Source organism: Mustela putorius, unplaced genomic scaffold (genome assembly GCF_011764305.1).
Source record: "Mustela putorius furo isolate JIRA1106 unplaced genomic scaffold, ASM1176430v1.1 tig00000738_pilon_pilon_pilon, whole genome shotgun sequence".
Lineage (NCBI taxonomy): Eukaryota > Metazoa > Chordata > Mammalia > Carnivora > Mustelidae > Mustela > Mustela putorius.
Window position 1 is genome coordinate 2,221,920 of NW_025421463.1, and position 14,844 is coordinate 2,236,763.

The 14,844-nt window shown below is 46.5% G+C and overlaps 1 protein-coding gene across 10 annotated transcripts in view; it reads left to right on the forward strand.

Annotated features, from left to right (window-relative positions):
- Positions 1–14,844, forward strand: part of EFCAB6 (EF-hand calcium binding domain 6) — a 218,989-nt gene that overhangs the window by 53,957 nt on the left and 150,188 nt on the right. For 7 of the 10 annotated variants that reach the window (XM_004771166.3, XM_045083732.1, XM_045083734.1 and 4 more), the window contains 2 exons: positions 4,547–4,683; positions 8,789–8,901. In XM_004771166.3, coding sequence (XP_004771223.2) covers positions 4,547–4,683; positions 8,789–8,901 — 250 coding nt within the window. The remainder of the gene's footprint in view (positions 1–4,546; positions 4,684–8,788; positions 8,902–14,844) is intronic. The other 3 variants (XM_045083737.1, XM_045083739.1, XM_045083738.1) reach the window with 1 other exon arrangement.

A 14,844-nucleotide genomic window follows, 5' to 3' on the forward strand; every position in this document is an offset into this window, starting at 1 on the left:
GTTCTTTTGGCTTTTTTCAACCATTAAAAAGTGTAAAAAACCATTTCTAGCTTGCAGGTGTACAAAAAGAGGTGGAGGCAACAGTCCGCCGACGGTGGGGCACCGCGAAGGGAGTCCGGTGTCCAGAGGCCGGGCCGTCAGACTTGGAGTGCCCCCCTTCAGGCCCACGTCTGGGCTGAGGCAAAGCAGGAACTCATTTTCTGTCCTGGGCAGGGCAACCTGCTGGGTTTGGAAGGAGGAAACGACAGGCAGTGCCTCCTTTCTGTTTGCTAACTGTGCCTCCGTTTTGGCCTCTTTCCCTGGGCTTGGCCCTCTGGAGTCCCTTCCCGCAAAGCAGTGGGGATTGAGGGATGGAGCCCAGGAGAGCAGAGGCCGGATAAGGAGCTGGGGACCTGGTCCAGGCAGGAGCACACACGGATGACAAGACTGAAGTTTGGGCTTCAGCGCCGGGATGGAGGTGTAATTAGGAAAGCCAGAGGGAGGGCTCAGGCTCTCGAAGGAACAGTGGCGGGATCAGAGAAGGGCCCAGGGGCAGCAGACCCGGCCGGCAACAGATAAAGAAACGTGAAGTGGTCCAGGCATAGACGAACACTAAGAGGAAGCGAGGGGTCCGGAAGGGATGAGAGCGAGCTTTTGTGCACACCTCCCTCGGTGGGGAGCAGGTGGAGTGCGACAGACCTGAATGAAGGCCAGGCGGGAGCTGTCGGGAGGAGGAGTTCGGAGATGCAAAAGTCTTGAAGGGTGAGTGTGCGCGGTACAGGGGAGAGAGAACCAGGAGGCCTGGAAGCCGGAGCAGAGAGAGTAGGGGAGGGAAGCAGGGGTGGGGCCGAGAGGTAGGGAGGGTCAGATCAAGGAGGGCTTCGCAAGCCTGGTGAGAACTTTCTAGCATATGCGGGAGAGCCTGCCATGCTTGTGAATTTGGGCAGTTCCTTGTGGCTGGAGCCCAGAGACTGTGGAAGGGGGCGAGATTGTGGGATTTGGAGCTGGCGTGAGGGGTAAGCAGGAGGCTCAGAGACAGTGGCTCTTAATACAGACGCGTCCCACTTCTACCAAAATGGCACACGTCTCGCTGGCCTAGAAAGGAGCTAGAGGCTGCCCACGCCATCCTATTTTTCTGTCTTTACCTTTTCGTCTCCTGCCTCTCCTCCCTCCTCCAGGGAACAGGGAAATGGGGTGGGGCAGGGACACAGTCCCTCTTGTGACCCCAGCCACTTGGCTCCTGTGTGCTTTCCTCTTCTCTCCTGTCACGGACAGGACAAGTCTTGTACACCGTGGCCCTAACTCGCCCGCCTTCGATAAGCCCCGCCATCTGCAGCTCAATTCAGATCTTGCCAAACTTCAGTCTGACAAATGATAAGAAACTTGGAGACATACCTCTGGTGGGTGTGAGTTCTGTGCCAGACTCGCTGCTTCCTGGCTTTCCACGCTGGAGACCCATATGGGCTGCTTCGGGGGTTTAAAAAAGCGCATCGCCTCATGTCCTCCGTTTCACCAGAAGACGTGAATCGGGATTTGGCAGTAGACAAGGTGCCGTGGGTCCTGGGTGACCGCCGGGCAAGGGCGCTCGGCGGCCACGGCTCTGCTCTTTGAGACAACGCCGCTGGGCTGAGGGAGGACACCGGGGAGCCAGCCTCGCCGTCGCGGACACCGTGCCCCCTCCTCCTCGCTGGGCATTCCCAGGGTGGGCGAGTAAGATGGTTTCCGCCAGCGCTGCCCGGTTGGTAGCCGCGGGAGATGTGTCTAGAATTTAGCATGGGGCTTTGCACAGAACAGACATTCCACTGATAGTTGTTCAAGGATGATACTGTTAGAATCATTATTCCATCGATGGTCGACCGAGGCATTCTTACATCCAGGATCGGCCCTGAGGGGGGGTAGCAAAGGTTCCTCAGGGTGTGGCCTTCTCCCCAAAAGAAGAGAGATTCATTCACTCACTCAAACAGTTACTGAGCCAGACCCCAGAGCCAAAGCTCCGAACCCAGCTCCTGGAGCTGACATTCCCAAGGGAGAGTCAGGCGGACAGTCAAGATGAGCATGAGATCAGTTGGTGAGAAGTACTGGGAAGACGAGGATCAGAGTGTGGGGGTGGGGGGTGGGGTCCTAACTTACCCTTGTGGTCGGAAGGTCTTTCGGATAAGATGACAGGTGCGCCGAGATCTGGATGAAGTGAGGGAGTGAGGCAGTGGGTATCCAGGGAAGAATGTTCTAGGCGGAAAGAACAGCAAAGGCAAAAGCCTTGAAGCAGGAGCCCGGCACTGAGGAGGAACAGTGGAGGGGCTGGCGTGTGGCCCCAAAGCAGCGAGCCGCGTGGGGGGAGCGCAATGGGGGCGATGAGGTAGGAGAGCTGCCAGGACCGGATCTGTGGGGCCTGGAGGGTCACAGCTTGTGGGGAGACGTGAGTGAGGCAGCGTGGCTGTGGGGATGGGGTCAGGAGTGTCTGGTAGGCAGCATCATGACCCAGGAGGGGAGGCCCCTCCCATGGGTTTGGAGTCCCAACAGATGCTGGGGAGGACCAGGCCATTGGCTGTCACCTTACGGCCATTTCTGTCTTTCCTGTAAATGGCTGTCAGTGGTGGGAGGGGGAGGGGGTGGGAAGGGAGGTTAGGAGCAGGGGGGGGTTGGCAGACTCGCAGTGGGGGTGGCGAGGGGCTAACACAGCAAAGCGGGAACACACAGCGCCCTCGGGTGAGGGGACCCAGGAGAGCGTCGAATGGGTCACATCAGGTGCTTGGAAAAGGCGCTGAGCTGGCTGAACCTGGGAGCAGGCTTCCCAGGGCTGAGGCGGGCAGAGGGGCACATACGCACTGGTGACTACAGGGACTGGGTGGTGGGGAGGGAGCGACAGGGAGCTGTGCCCAGGAGCTGAGTGGCAGGTAGGAGCCCTGCTGGGGAGAAGACTGCGGGGTCCTGCACTCCAGCGAGGCGGCCGGAGGGTTGGGGGTGGTTGGAGCATGGGGCTTGATTTTAGAGAGTGGCAGTCGTTGGGGATTACATGGTGTGGAGTCTGAGCGGGGAGAGGTGATGTCTGGCTGAGCGGAGGACGGGGAGCTGAGAGACCTGGGCTCAGAAGTTGTCTGTAGGGAACTCTGTGGTCCCCAAAGTAGGGGCGGCATGTCAGGCCCTCACAGCCCAGCCAGGAGGGCCTGGGACTCAGGTCCAAGCAGCCAGGGAGAAGAGGGAGCAGTGGCCGTCCTTCCTCTAGCTTCGTGGTTCCTCAGGGTGAGCACGAGGGCAGCCGCCCCAGGAGCAGGCTCCTGGGGGTTCCTCCTCAGTCACACAGTGTTCGGTGAGGGGAGCTGGCAGAGGAAGTGTTGAGGAAGACAGGGATGTTAATAACAAGAAAAAACAACAACCTGCTCCTCTTAGTGTTTTCCCCAAACCTCTTCCTTGAGAGGCACTGATCACCCGATTCTAGACTGGGGATGGACTTGATCTAGCTCAGGGCAGCAGAATCAGACCTGGCAAGGCCCCACTGTGCCAGTCCTGCATCACTTTTCATCCACAGTCCCGTCCCCAGCCGTCACGTTCCACCGTGCCGAATGCGCTCCTGTCCTGCCCTAGCCACCCCTCTCAGCTCAGATGCCTCCTCCTGCAGGAAGCCTCCCGGATGACTCGGGCTGAAAGTGCCCATTTCCTTCTGTGAAGGCCTCCAGCTCTGTGCTCTCCGTGTTGCCTGGCTCTCATTCCCACAGCTCAGCTTCACGAATATTTACTTTATGTCTTGTTTCCTCCTCCAGTACTGTGGCTAAAGGGTGGGTTTGCGTTAGAATCCTGGTATCATCGCTGTCAATGCAGGTGACTCATGTAGCGTCCTTGAGCCTCAGTTTTATCTAACAACGGGGAGGGATACTTCCTTCCTGTGGGTTGGGGGGATTTGATCACATAGCTCCGTGCTTAGCACCCGTGAGGCCTGGCGAAGTTCCTGTCCTGTAAGTACCAGTAGCTTTGGGGTAAGGACATAGCTCAGCACTCTGAATCCCCACATCCCCATTTGGCTCATCCAAATGCCTTTCATGTTTGTGTGCCCAATAAATATACCCTTGCTGAATTTGGGAAAGACATCTAGGCAACTTTTCTACAATTTTTTTTTTTTTTTTTTTTAAATTCAGGGGTTGAAAGGTACAGTACTGTTTTGCAGCTCCTAGGAAAAACATGCATGTAGCTGTGGAAAAATGAAGATCGTCCAAGTTCAGCCCTGCCTGAACTATAGTTTTTAAGCACCAATCAATAACAAAAAAAGATTTTTCACATGGCTTTAAAAGGGAATGAATCGTGTATGAGACTTACTGCTTTACATCAGAAAGACTTTTTAAAAACTTACTGAGACCATTTACAGAGAAAATGGCTTTACAAACATTCAGTAAGTGCAAAGTATTCTTTTTTCCATAGACATATCATTTTGCAATACCTGCAACTGTGAGTCTTTGAAAACATTTATTTTACAAGAAGTACTTAAAAATGTTCACATTTTTTTTTTTAAATGACCATTTTGGTTTTTAACACAGGGTCTTTTTTGACTTCTCCGAAATCACTTTTTCCTACACAGATTTTCAAAAACATTAAAACTGTTATCAAAGCCTTGAAGCTCATTGATGTTAACAAGACTGGTCTGATCCAGCCTTGTGAGCTGAGGAAAGTTCTGGAGACCTTCTGTTTGAAGATGAAAAGTGACGAATACAGAAAGTAAGTGAGTGGAGATCTGGGGAAAGGTGGCTCAGTAGAACTTAGCCCAGTTTCAAAGTGAGGCCTGGCAGGTGCACTGGGACCAGACATCACCCCCTCCCCCGGCTCTGTCTTGACTGTTTAAAAGAGGTGTTCCAGGCACGTCTCCTCTGTTGGTGGAGCTTTCCGCGAATGTGCAGATCCGAGAGCTAATGATTCGGATTCTGAGAGTCCCCAGGGTGGCAGTCATCTGGCCTGCAGATCAGAACACATCTTGATTATTTCAGTAATCCATCACCAGTTGTCTCTCCTTCCCTGGTTGGCTCCACGCCCGCCGTCCCCCGTGTTTCCAGTTCACAGTTGATGTTGACTCAAAGCCCGGGGATAGAGAAGAACAAATTTCAGGAATTATTCCTTGGTCGATGTGTTCCCTGTTGGCTCTCCCTCCTGATATAATAACAAAAACTGAACTTTCCCCTGAGGACAGTTGTTGCTGGGGTCCAGGGGACACTGCAGCAGGGGGACAGTGAATAACTAAACGTTTAGCTGTTTCATGGCTTTCGAAAGCCCCCCCCCCCCCACCCCGACCTGCTCCTCGTGCAAGGGCAGCGTGTGAAAATCTGCCTGGGCTTCGTCTTTTTGTTGTTTTGTTTAGTTTTTTGAGCATCCAGTAAACTCCGGATCATTTAGAAGAAGCCAAAGGTTTGGCTTCTGTGCTGCCTGAGCTTTGAATGGAAGCTACTAGAAGGGGGCCTACGTTTAACTTCATTTCCGTGATACTTGGCCAATAGACTCTCTTCCTTTCCTGCCTTCCCCCACCACTTTCTAAGTATCCCCCCAGGCTGTTAACAGACTTACCGAGCCTTATTATTTCACTCTGAGCCGAAGAGTTTCACATCACACCGCAGTTATAAATCCCGATGACACAGGTGGCTGCGCTCACATGGTGTCATAAAGACGACATTGCTTCTGGAAGGAGTGCAGGGAGTCGCTCCTGGGGCAGGCAAGCGTGGGGGTATGTGACCATGGCCTGGGCATCGTGGGGGCTGAGAAACAAGGTGGCTTTTTAAAAAATATATGTATTTCCTGGTCTTTTGAATATCTTCTTCTTTCTTCCTCTTTATAACCCACCTCAGAATATAAAAGGACATAATAGATGTTTTAATTTTTATATCTTTCCGACTGGGAAAGTGTCCAGAATAAGATCCAAACAAAACAAATTAAATAATTTTGTGCACGCAATTATAGAACAGAAGCAACACTCTTCTAAAACAGGCCATCAAAAAACAAAACAGTGTTTTATTTGACAATAAACCCTGTGTTTGGCACTGCAGTCTCCAACCTAGTAAATCTATAAAAAATGTTACTGTCTGTTTCCCCATCTCGTAAGTATCGAATAATAAAGAACTCCACAAATTTTTATTTGAGATTTTTTTTTTAAGCCTCGGCAACAATACTGTTTTCATGATAAGGCTTGAGAAACTTAACATAATGGAATTGCTTTTCTTTAGAACAGAAACACAGAAGATCAAAAGTAGACCATTTCTTCAATTGCTTTAATGCTTTTCTTTATTGAGGCTCAAGAATATACTCTTTCCTTGAGAAGATGCTTCAGTATTTACTTGGCCTTTTTAGTTTTTGAGCAGGAAACACAATGCATTTTTGAATCCTTTCTTTTATCGGAAACAGCCTTCTCTTGAACACCAGCCTCTGCCTCTCAGGGTGGCGGCAAATGCCTGCCTGGCCTGTAGAGTCGGGCATGCCTGGGGTCAGGTCTGTGGACGCCCTTCCCGGGTCTAGGACCTCCGGAGGCTCCTGGGCCTCTCTGAGACCCCGCTTCTTCTTAAAGAAGTGGAGACCGAGGAGCCCCCTTTGCAGGGCTGGCGCTAGGATTCCCCGTGATGCGCACAGTGGGCCTGTGATGGGCCGGGCACAGAGTAGGCGGTCGTCCCGCAGTGACCGTCACAGTCATGGACATGCCAGGAATGCGCTTTACTCCTGGGAAAACAGTTCTCTTTGGGCAGCAGAACACCACGCAGCGTGTATGGAGAAGAGGCGAGAGAGAAAATCATCGCCGGCTTTATACTAAATCACACCGCCCTGAGACCTGTTGGGTTTTGCTTCTGCTTTTCCTTTCCCACCTCTCACACCCCACCCTCGGTTGCCTTGCAGACTGACGTATTTGAATCCCGATAAAATAACAGATGAGCAGCCTGAAAAGCTGACAGACTCACCGAGGGTCAGCTGGCCGCCTGAGCCGACCAGTGAAGTCCACGGCTGGTTGTAGGTGGGGACGCTGGAGAGGTTTATGGGTCCATGGGTGTCATTCCCTTTGTCCCCTACAGTGGGCCTTCCTGCGTGACCAACTTGCCTGCAGGTCTGTGCAGGTGTGTGGCCTCTCCTGCCCCGAGCGCAGGGCTCTGGGAAAACGGCCCTGGCCCTTTCATCCCAGGAGCGATGCAGCCTCCCTCGCCTTTATTCCTATAAAAAAGCCTATGGGATACTGCACGTGGGGGCAGTACTGAGGCTTAAATTTTTGACATTTTATCTGTAGGAAATATTACCATGGGATTCTGTCTGTGTGTCCTCAATGACTATGTGGCCGGTATTATGAAGGTGGCTGGGGTGGGTGTTAGGAGAGGTCAGGATTCTCTTGGAGGAGAGAGCAGTCTGAAGGAATGCTGCATTTTTATAGAGACTGGGGAAGATGGTGATGAGATTTTTATCAGGATCTGGACATGTTGCTGGAGCAGCAGAGAAGCCAAAGCTTTCCATAGGATGGCAGCCCAAACAGGAAGGAGCACAGGAGCTCAGCCTCCTGGGTCCCCGAGCCTACGGCCGTATTTTCACAAGACAGAGAGTGTGGATGAAAGATACGGCTATTTGGGGAGTTTGAGCCTGAGCATCTGGCAGCTATCCTGTCTCCAGATAATTTTTCTTATTAGAACAATAGGCAAGATTCATCAAAGTGGAAAAAAAAAGGTATGCATCGAAATGAATACATGACATTACTCTTTGTTAAATTTGGAAAACAGAAAAATAACAAATACTTTAAGTGATAATTACTAAATTTTTAGAAAGCAGCATGAAATTAGGTAATTATAGAAACCAACACATATGGAGATAATATAACCAAACATTTAAAAACTGTCAATTTTTTATAAATGTAATAATGCAGAAATCATCTAGAAAACCATTTATCAAGTGGCAGATTTGAATAATAGAAAATTCATCTTAAGAAGAAAAAAAAAACCCCAAACATTATTTATCTGAACTTTAAAAAAAGAGTATTTCAGTATATTTTAGGAAGAGACACTGGTTAAGTGGTTTTTTTTTTTTTGGTTTTTCAAAAATATTTTATTTATTTGAGAGAGAGAGTGTGTGGGCGTGTGAGCGAGAGAGAGAGAGAGAGAGAGGGAAAGTATGAACGGGGGGAGGGACAGAGGGAGAGGGAGAAGCAGACTCTCTACTGAGCAGGGATCCCAGTGCAGGGCATGATCCCAGGACTCTAGGATCATGACGTGAGCCGAACATAGATGCTTAGCTGACTGAACCACCCAGGCACCCTGGTTATGTGTTTGAATAATGTTCTTTTCTCTCTGTGGAAATCATAGAATGCTTCAAGGGAAGTTTTGCCCCTGACACAGTGAACTGGACCTCAGTTTGTGTCTGTGATATGCGGTGCTTGGTCAAGAGGGTGGGCTGTGTTCCCCTCTAACCCCCGGCTCTAAGCTGTCTCTGGTTATGGAGGCTTTCTGTTAACCGACTCATGGTCTAGATCATTGCCCCGTAATTATTAAAGGCAGGCGGGACCTGCTTTTGCTGTCCATATGCAGCCTGAACCCTGGCCGCCCCTTCCTCTTGCCAGAGAAAGGAGAAAACCGGGACCTGAGACGTGTCTGTACACTGGAATATGACACGGGCATCAGTAGTCCGAGTACGGCGATCTCCGCAGGGTCTGTGTGTTTTCGTCTGCAGTAATGCTTCCCGGGGTTCACTCTGGAATTTCAGCTCTAGCTAGAAACACAGTAAAATGAATACCAGCCCCGGTGTTCAAGGAGACCTTGCTTCATTTCAGATTCTCTGTCTCATAATTTCTGATTACCAAAGAGCATTTCTCTTCCAGGTTTGCACAACATTACAACATTGGTAAGGACACCGCAGTGGATTATAACGTTTTTTTGAGGAACCTCAGTATGAATAACGACTTGAATCTTCGGTATTCTGGGGGAAGTCAAGGTGAGCGTTTTATAAGCATATAGCTAAAGACTTCAGTGTCCTTTGGCATGATAATCCCTCTTCTCTGAATCTGTTCTGAGGAAGTACTTTCAAATACGGAAACTGCCTTATGCACAAAGATAGTCGTAGCATTGTAATTTAGAAGAACAACATAAATGTCTAACCACAGCAGAAGGATTCCGTGAGTCACAGCACATGCACCTGGTAAAACGTGCAGCTACGAGCGATGATTTCCGTGAAGTTAATGGTCACACGGCAAGTGTACGTGGGGTATCAGTAAATGATGGGAAAGGAATTCTAGAATACAGATTGTCTTTAAGTGATGTGTGTCTGGGTTGTTGTTTGGTTCTTTTTTCTGCTGCTTCTATATTCACAAATTTGTGTAATGAACCTGTTACTCCTTTTGTGATGGGAAAAATCTTTGTATAAAAGGGCGAGTAGCTGTGTAGTTTCTGCATTGTATTAGACCTACATGTGAAGCCAGGCCACTAGTCCCTTCCTTGGGTTCAAAGCCCAGTAACATATTGTATCTTTAAGGAGTATGTGCATATGGGTGTATGTGTGTGTATTTTTAAAAAACAGGACAGGTAAGGCATAAAATAAGTCACATAAAGAATATAATAAAGAATATAATAATAAAAAGCATTTATTTATTATGTTTTTTTAATAAACACTTTATAAGCTTTAATTTTAATTTTGATTTCTCTCAGTACCTTTGTACTTTTGTACTTTGTACACTCAGCAACTTTGTGAATTGGGTATTATTGTCCCATTTCTCAGATGAGAAAATGTGAACTCAAGGGTGCTAAATGAAGTCCTCAAAGTCATACAGTGTGTTTTTGGTGGAGTTGATATTTGAACTGTTTAATTCCAAAGCAGACTGTTAAAATGCCTGAGAGGGAGAGACAGAGAGGAAGAAAGACATTTGTAAAAATGGGTTCATATAGATGCTATTTTAAGAAAGTTTCTACTTTTCTACTTTTCCTTTTTCCTTGAGTATTAAAAAAGCATAGGAATTGGGGTGCCTGGGTGGCTCAATGGGTTAAACAGCTGCCTTCGGCTCTCCTTTCTTCCCAGTCCACCTAGACCAGCCCTCGACACTTTTCCAGTAGAGTTTTCCTCATTTCAAGAACATTGGGTAGGGGCGCCTGGGTGGCTCAGTGGGTTAAGCCTCTACCTTCGGCTCAGGTCATGATCTCAGGGTCCTGGGATCGAGCCCCGCATTAGGCTCTCAGCTCAGTGGGGAGCCTGCTTCCCCCCCACCCTCTGCCTACTTGTGATCTCTGTCTGTCCAATAAATAAAACCTTAAAAAAAAAAAAGAACATTGTGTTAATGGATACTTTTTATTCTATTATGCATTGTTAGTTAGTCTACTTTCAAATAGTATTATACTAATTCTCATGAAGTATAAGAACTTTACCATCAGTATTTCCAATTCGTCTTTCCTATCTTTTATTATATTGCTGTTACATGGTGTGCTTTTATATACACTATAGAGACAGAATGCAGCTTCTCTTGCTCTGCTGAGATTTTCTATCTGTTCACTCATTAAGAGTATATTTTCCTTTATATTCTCAAACACTTTGAAACTTAAACTCTTAAATGTTTTAAAGTTTTCATCTGCTAGTTCCAACATTTAGATCATCTCAGAGTCTGGTCTTTATTGATCCTTATTTTGGTTTGTTTTGTTTTTTTCTTGAACGGGGATCACAGGTTCCTGTTTTGTTTTGTTTTGTCTGTCCCCGTCTCACAGTTTTGGAATTTATCCTGCGTAAAGTAAATCTTGCATTGTAGAGACTGTGCGGTCTCTTTTATGCCTCTGAGGAATTTAAGCATTTGTCTTAGCAGCCAGTTGATTTGCCTGGACTCAAGCACTTTGTCCTCCGCCCCCTCCCCCCACAGGGCTTTCACACTTGAAATCTTTGTTGTGCTATTTTAGCCTTAGCTGGGTTTCTTATTGTATGCTGTACAAGTCCTGTTCAGGGGTTAGCCCAAGATCTTGGCAGAAATTATGCACAGATGTTAGAAGTCCTCCTCTGTGCTTTTCTTTTTGGGGTTTTCCTTACTTTCTTACTTTCCAGCTGCTGTATAATTCTGAACTCTGTTTTCTATTTCCTAAAGCCAACAGGACCCTGGGTTTATATCCAGATTCTATCCATTTAGCATCGGTTTGGCTGAGACCTGCCCTCAGGCAAAAAGCCAGAACTAACGAGAAATGCAGTCAAGTGTTTCTCTGTTTTTCCAAACTTGGACTCAGGTTGATGTCAGTTGCCCTCTAGTGCTGTCAGATAGCTTTTTGTTTATATTTTGGCCAGAGTTTATAATTGTTATCTGCTGAAAGGATAGGTTCAATATGGGCCAATCCACTATAATTGGAAGTAGAACTTTCTGGCTGCCTAAATTAATAGTTTCTTCTTGCCTCAGTCTACACTGGTAGATTTTTTCCCAATTTTTACTTATTTACTTATTTATTCACTTATTTTCTTACTTATTTTTGCTTATTCTAATTTTTACTTTCTAATTTTTCTTTTTCTTTTTTTTTTTTTTTAAGATTTTATTTGTTTGACAGACTAAGATCACAAGTAGGCAGAGAGGCAGGCAGAGAGAGAGAGAGAGGAGGAAGCAGGCTCCCTGCAAAGCAGAGAGCCCGATGCGGGACTCGATCCCAGGACCCTAGGATCATGACCTGAGCCAAAGGCAGAGGCTTTAACCCACTGAGCCACCCAGGTGTCCCTGATTTTTCTAATTTTTGCTTATGTCATTAGGAATTGTTAAGTAGGAAAAGTTGTGTAATAGTTTCAGTTCCAACATGGAACTCTCATTTTTTTTCCATTTTCTTGTCAGTAATTGGCAACTTTTCTGTTCGTTAGGGATACATAAAATAATGGTGCATCTCACAATGAAACACATTGTCAATTTGATTCAATATGAGATATATATCTGGTTATTCTGTATATTCCTGTTCCTGCAGTGTTTGCTCAAGTTCTTATTGCTCTTAGTAGTTAAATTTGGGGGAGTCAAAAGCTATATGCAGGTTTTGACTGTGCGGGGTTTGGTACCACTAACCCTCATGCTGTTCGGGGGTCAGCTGTAGTAATTTGGGGCTTCGGGCTGCATTATATTAACACAGAGGTCTGTTTACTGGTGTGTAGTGGGGAAGGAGGAATCACAGGCACCTGCCGGTCCCTCCCCAGCCCTCCCCATGCCATCCCATCAGCTCAAAATCCTCAGCCCCAAAGTCTGGATATGACAGGATCAGCATATCCCTTCTGGGTTGACTTATCATGGAAATTCTTTCATCTGGACCGTCGGTTGGCTAATTTGAATCCCCGCCTTACCAAACTGTTTTGGAAAAAGCCAAGGAATGCAGCAGATAGGTTGCTCAGGGTATCGATCAAACAAAGAAGACAGTGCCATTATATGGAATAGGTCACAGGTCCTTTTAGGTTTTGATTCATCTTCTGATTTCTCTCTGTGTGAGGAAGGTAGTAGGTCTTTCTGTGTGGACCTGGCTTCCATATAACTGCCACATTAGGAGTGAGAACGTTTATCCCATTCTGCTCATGTGCTTGGTTTCCCTTGTCATTTAGGTTATTTGAGTCTTGTCCTCTGGTTGATTTCTTGAGATGTGCTCACGAAAATGACATCCTTTGATTTCTTACACGTTCATGACAGTCTGTATGTGGCCTGTACAGTTAAAAAATCAGTTTGTCTGAATGCAGTGATCCAAGGGGCACCTGCCACCAGTGTTCATGGCAGCAATGTCCACAGTAGCCAAACTGTGGAAAGAGCCAAGAGGTCCATCAACAGATGAAGGGATAAAGAAGATGTATGTATATATATATACAGTGGAATATTACTCAGCCATCAAAAATGGAATCTTGCCACTTTCAATGATGTGGATAGAACCAGAGGGCATTATGCTAAGTGAAATAAGTCCACCAGAGAAAGACAGTTATCATATGGCTTCACTCATGTATGGAATTTCAGAAACAAAACAGAGGACCATAGGGAAGGGAGGAAAAAATGAAACAAGATGAAACCAGAGAGGGAGACAAACCATAAAAAACTCTTCATCAGGGGCGCCTGGGTGGCTCAGTGGGTTAAGCTGCTGCCTTTGACTCCGGTCATGATCTCAGGGTCCTGGGATCGAGTCCCACATCGGGCTCTCAGCTTGGCGGGGAGCCTGCTTCCCTCTCCCTCTCTCTCTCTGCCTGCCTCTCTGCCTACTTGTGATCTCTGTCAAGTAAATAAATAAAAGCTTTAAAAAAAACAGCTCTTCATCAGAGGAAACAAACTGAGGGTTACTGGAGAGTTGCTGGGGTAACTGGGTGACGGCGTTAAGGAGGGCACGAGACGGAAGGAAGACTGGGTGTTCTAGAAGACTGAAGAATCGCATGCCTGTACCGGTGAAACCAATGATACATTATATGTTGATTAATTGAATTTATATAAAAATGTTTAAAACAAATGAAAAACAACAAAAAATCACTATGTATATAAAATCCTTGGTTCAGATTTTCATTCCTTAAGGGTCTTAAATATTTTTAAAAGAGATTTTATTTATTTATTTGAGAGAGATAGAGCAAGAGAAGGGGGAGAGTCAGAGGGAGAAGCAGACTCCCCGCCGAGCAGGGATCCTGTTTCAGGACTCGATCCTGAGACTCCAGGATCATGACCTGAGCTGAAGGCAGTTGCTGAACCAACTGAGCCACCAGGCGCCCCAGGATCTTAAATATTTTTACCCATTGCGTAGTGACTTAAAGTTTTGCTGAAGAAGTTTGATGACAGACAGTCTGACTTTATTTCCCTTATTAGAGACTTGGTCATTTTGTTCAGATATCCAGGTAATTTTTTTTCTTTTTATTTAAAACCCAGTAATTTTGCTAGAATGAGTCATGATGTTGGACACTTGTGATTGATTCTGTAAGGATCTGTATGCTATTTGAATTGGCAGGTTTGAGTCTTTTATTTCAGGAAGGCTTCTGGAATTGCAATTTTTAGCATCTGAACCATTCTGTAGTTAGATTTTCTTCCCAATGATACCTTTTACATGTATCCTGGATTTCTTTTCCTGTCTTCTTTTTTAGACTGTAACTTTCTTCAAGCATTCCTTCCTACCTTTTTCTTTTTTGTTTACTTGATGCAATTTTTTTTCTTTTTCACCCTCCTTACTGTTGTTTGTTTGCTCTTGTATTCATTTTAGTTCAGTTTCTGAGACAGTTTTATTTCTGATTTGCTTCAGAGCTCTGTCATCCAATTTCAGAGTTTTTCTAGCTCTGATTGGTACTGTTCTCCCTGATTGATACTGTTCTCCTCAAATGAAAGATCATTTGAGATCTTTCTCATAAATCAATAAGTAGCTAATATGTACTGAGGGTCTGGTGAGTGCCAGGCCTTATGCACTCATCACAACGTCAATCCTCTTGGCAGCTCTGTGGCATTTCTGTCCATTTCTTCTTGCAAATGGGGACCCAAAAGCATAGGCCTGAACAGTTGGTGATGGAAGATTGCCGAGTCCGTGTGTGGATCCAGAGTGAGTGCCCCTCACCTTCGTACTGTTTCCAGAGTTTCTGGATCTGACATTGGAGCTTCCGCTGAGAAGTTCTTCTCTTGGCACTCCAACCCTGAAGCACATGGACAGAAAAGTAAAGTCTACACTGTTTCTGATTTTTCTAGGATGACATTTTTACTAAGTTTTAATAATACTCGTTTTCTATGTGGTGATTTGGAGAAGATATTCTCAAGAGAGCAATAATTTTAAAGTATAGGTCCCCGGGACGTTAAGCGTCCGACTCTTGACTTTGGCTCAGGTCATGATCTCAGGGTCATGAGACCAAATCCTGCATCAGGCTCCACACACAGTGTGGAGTCTTCTCGTTTCCTGACCCTCCCCTGGCCACTTAATGCTTGCTCTTTCTCTCTTTTAAAAATAAATAAAT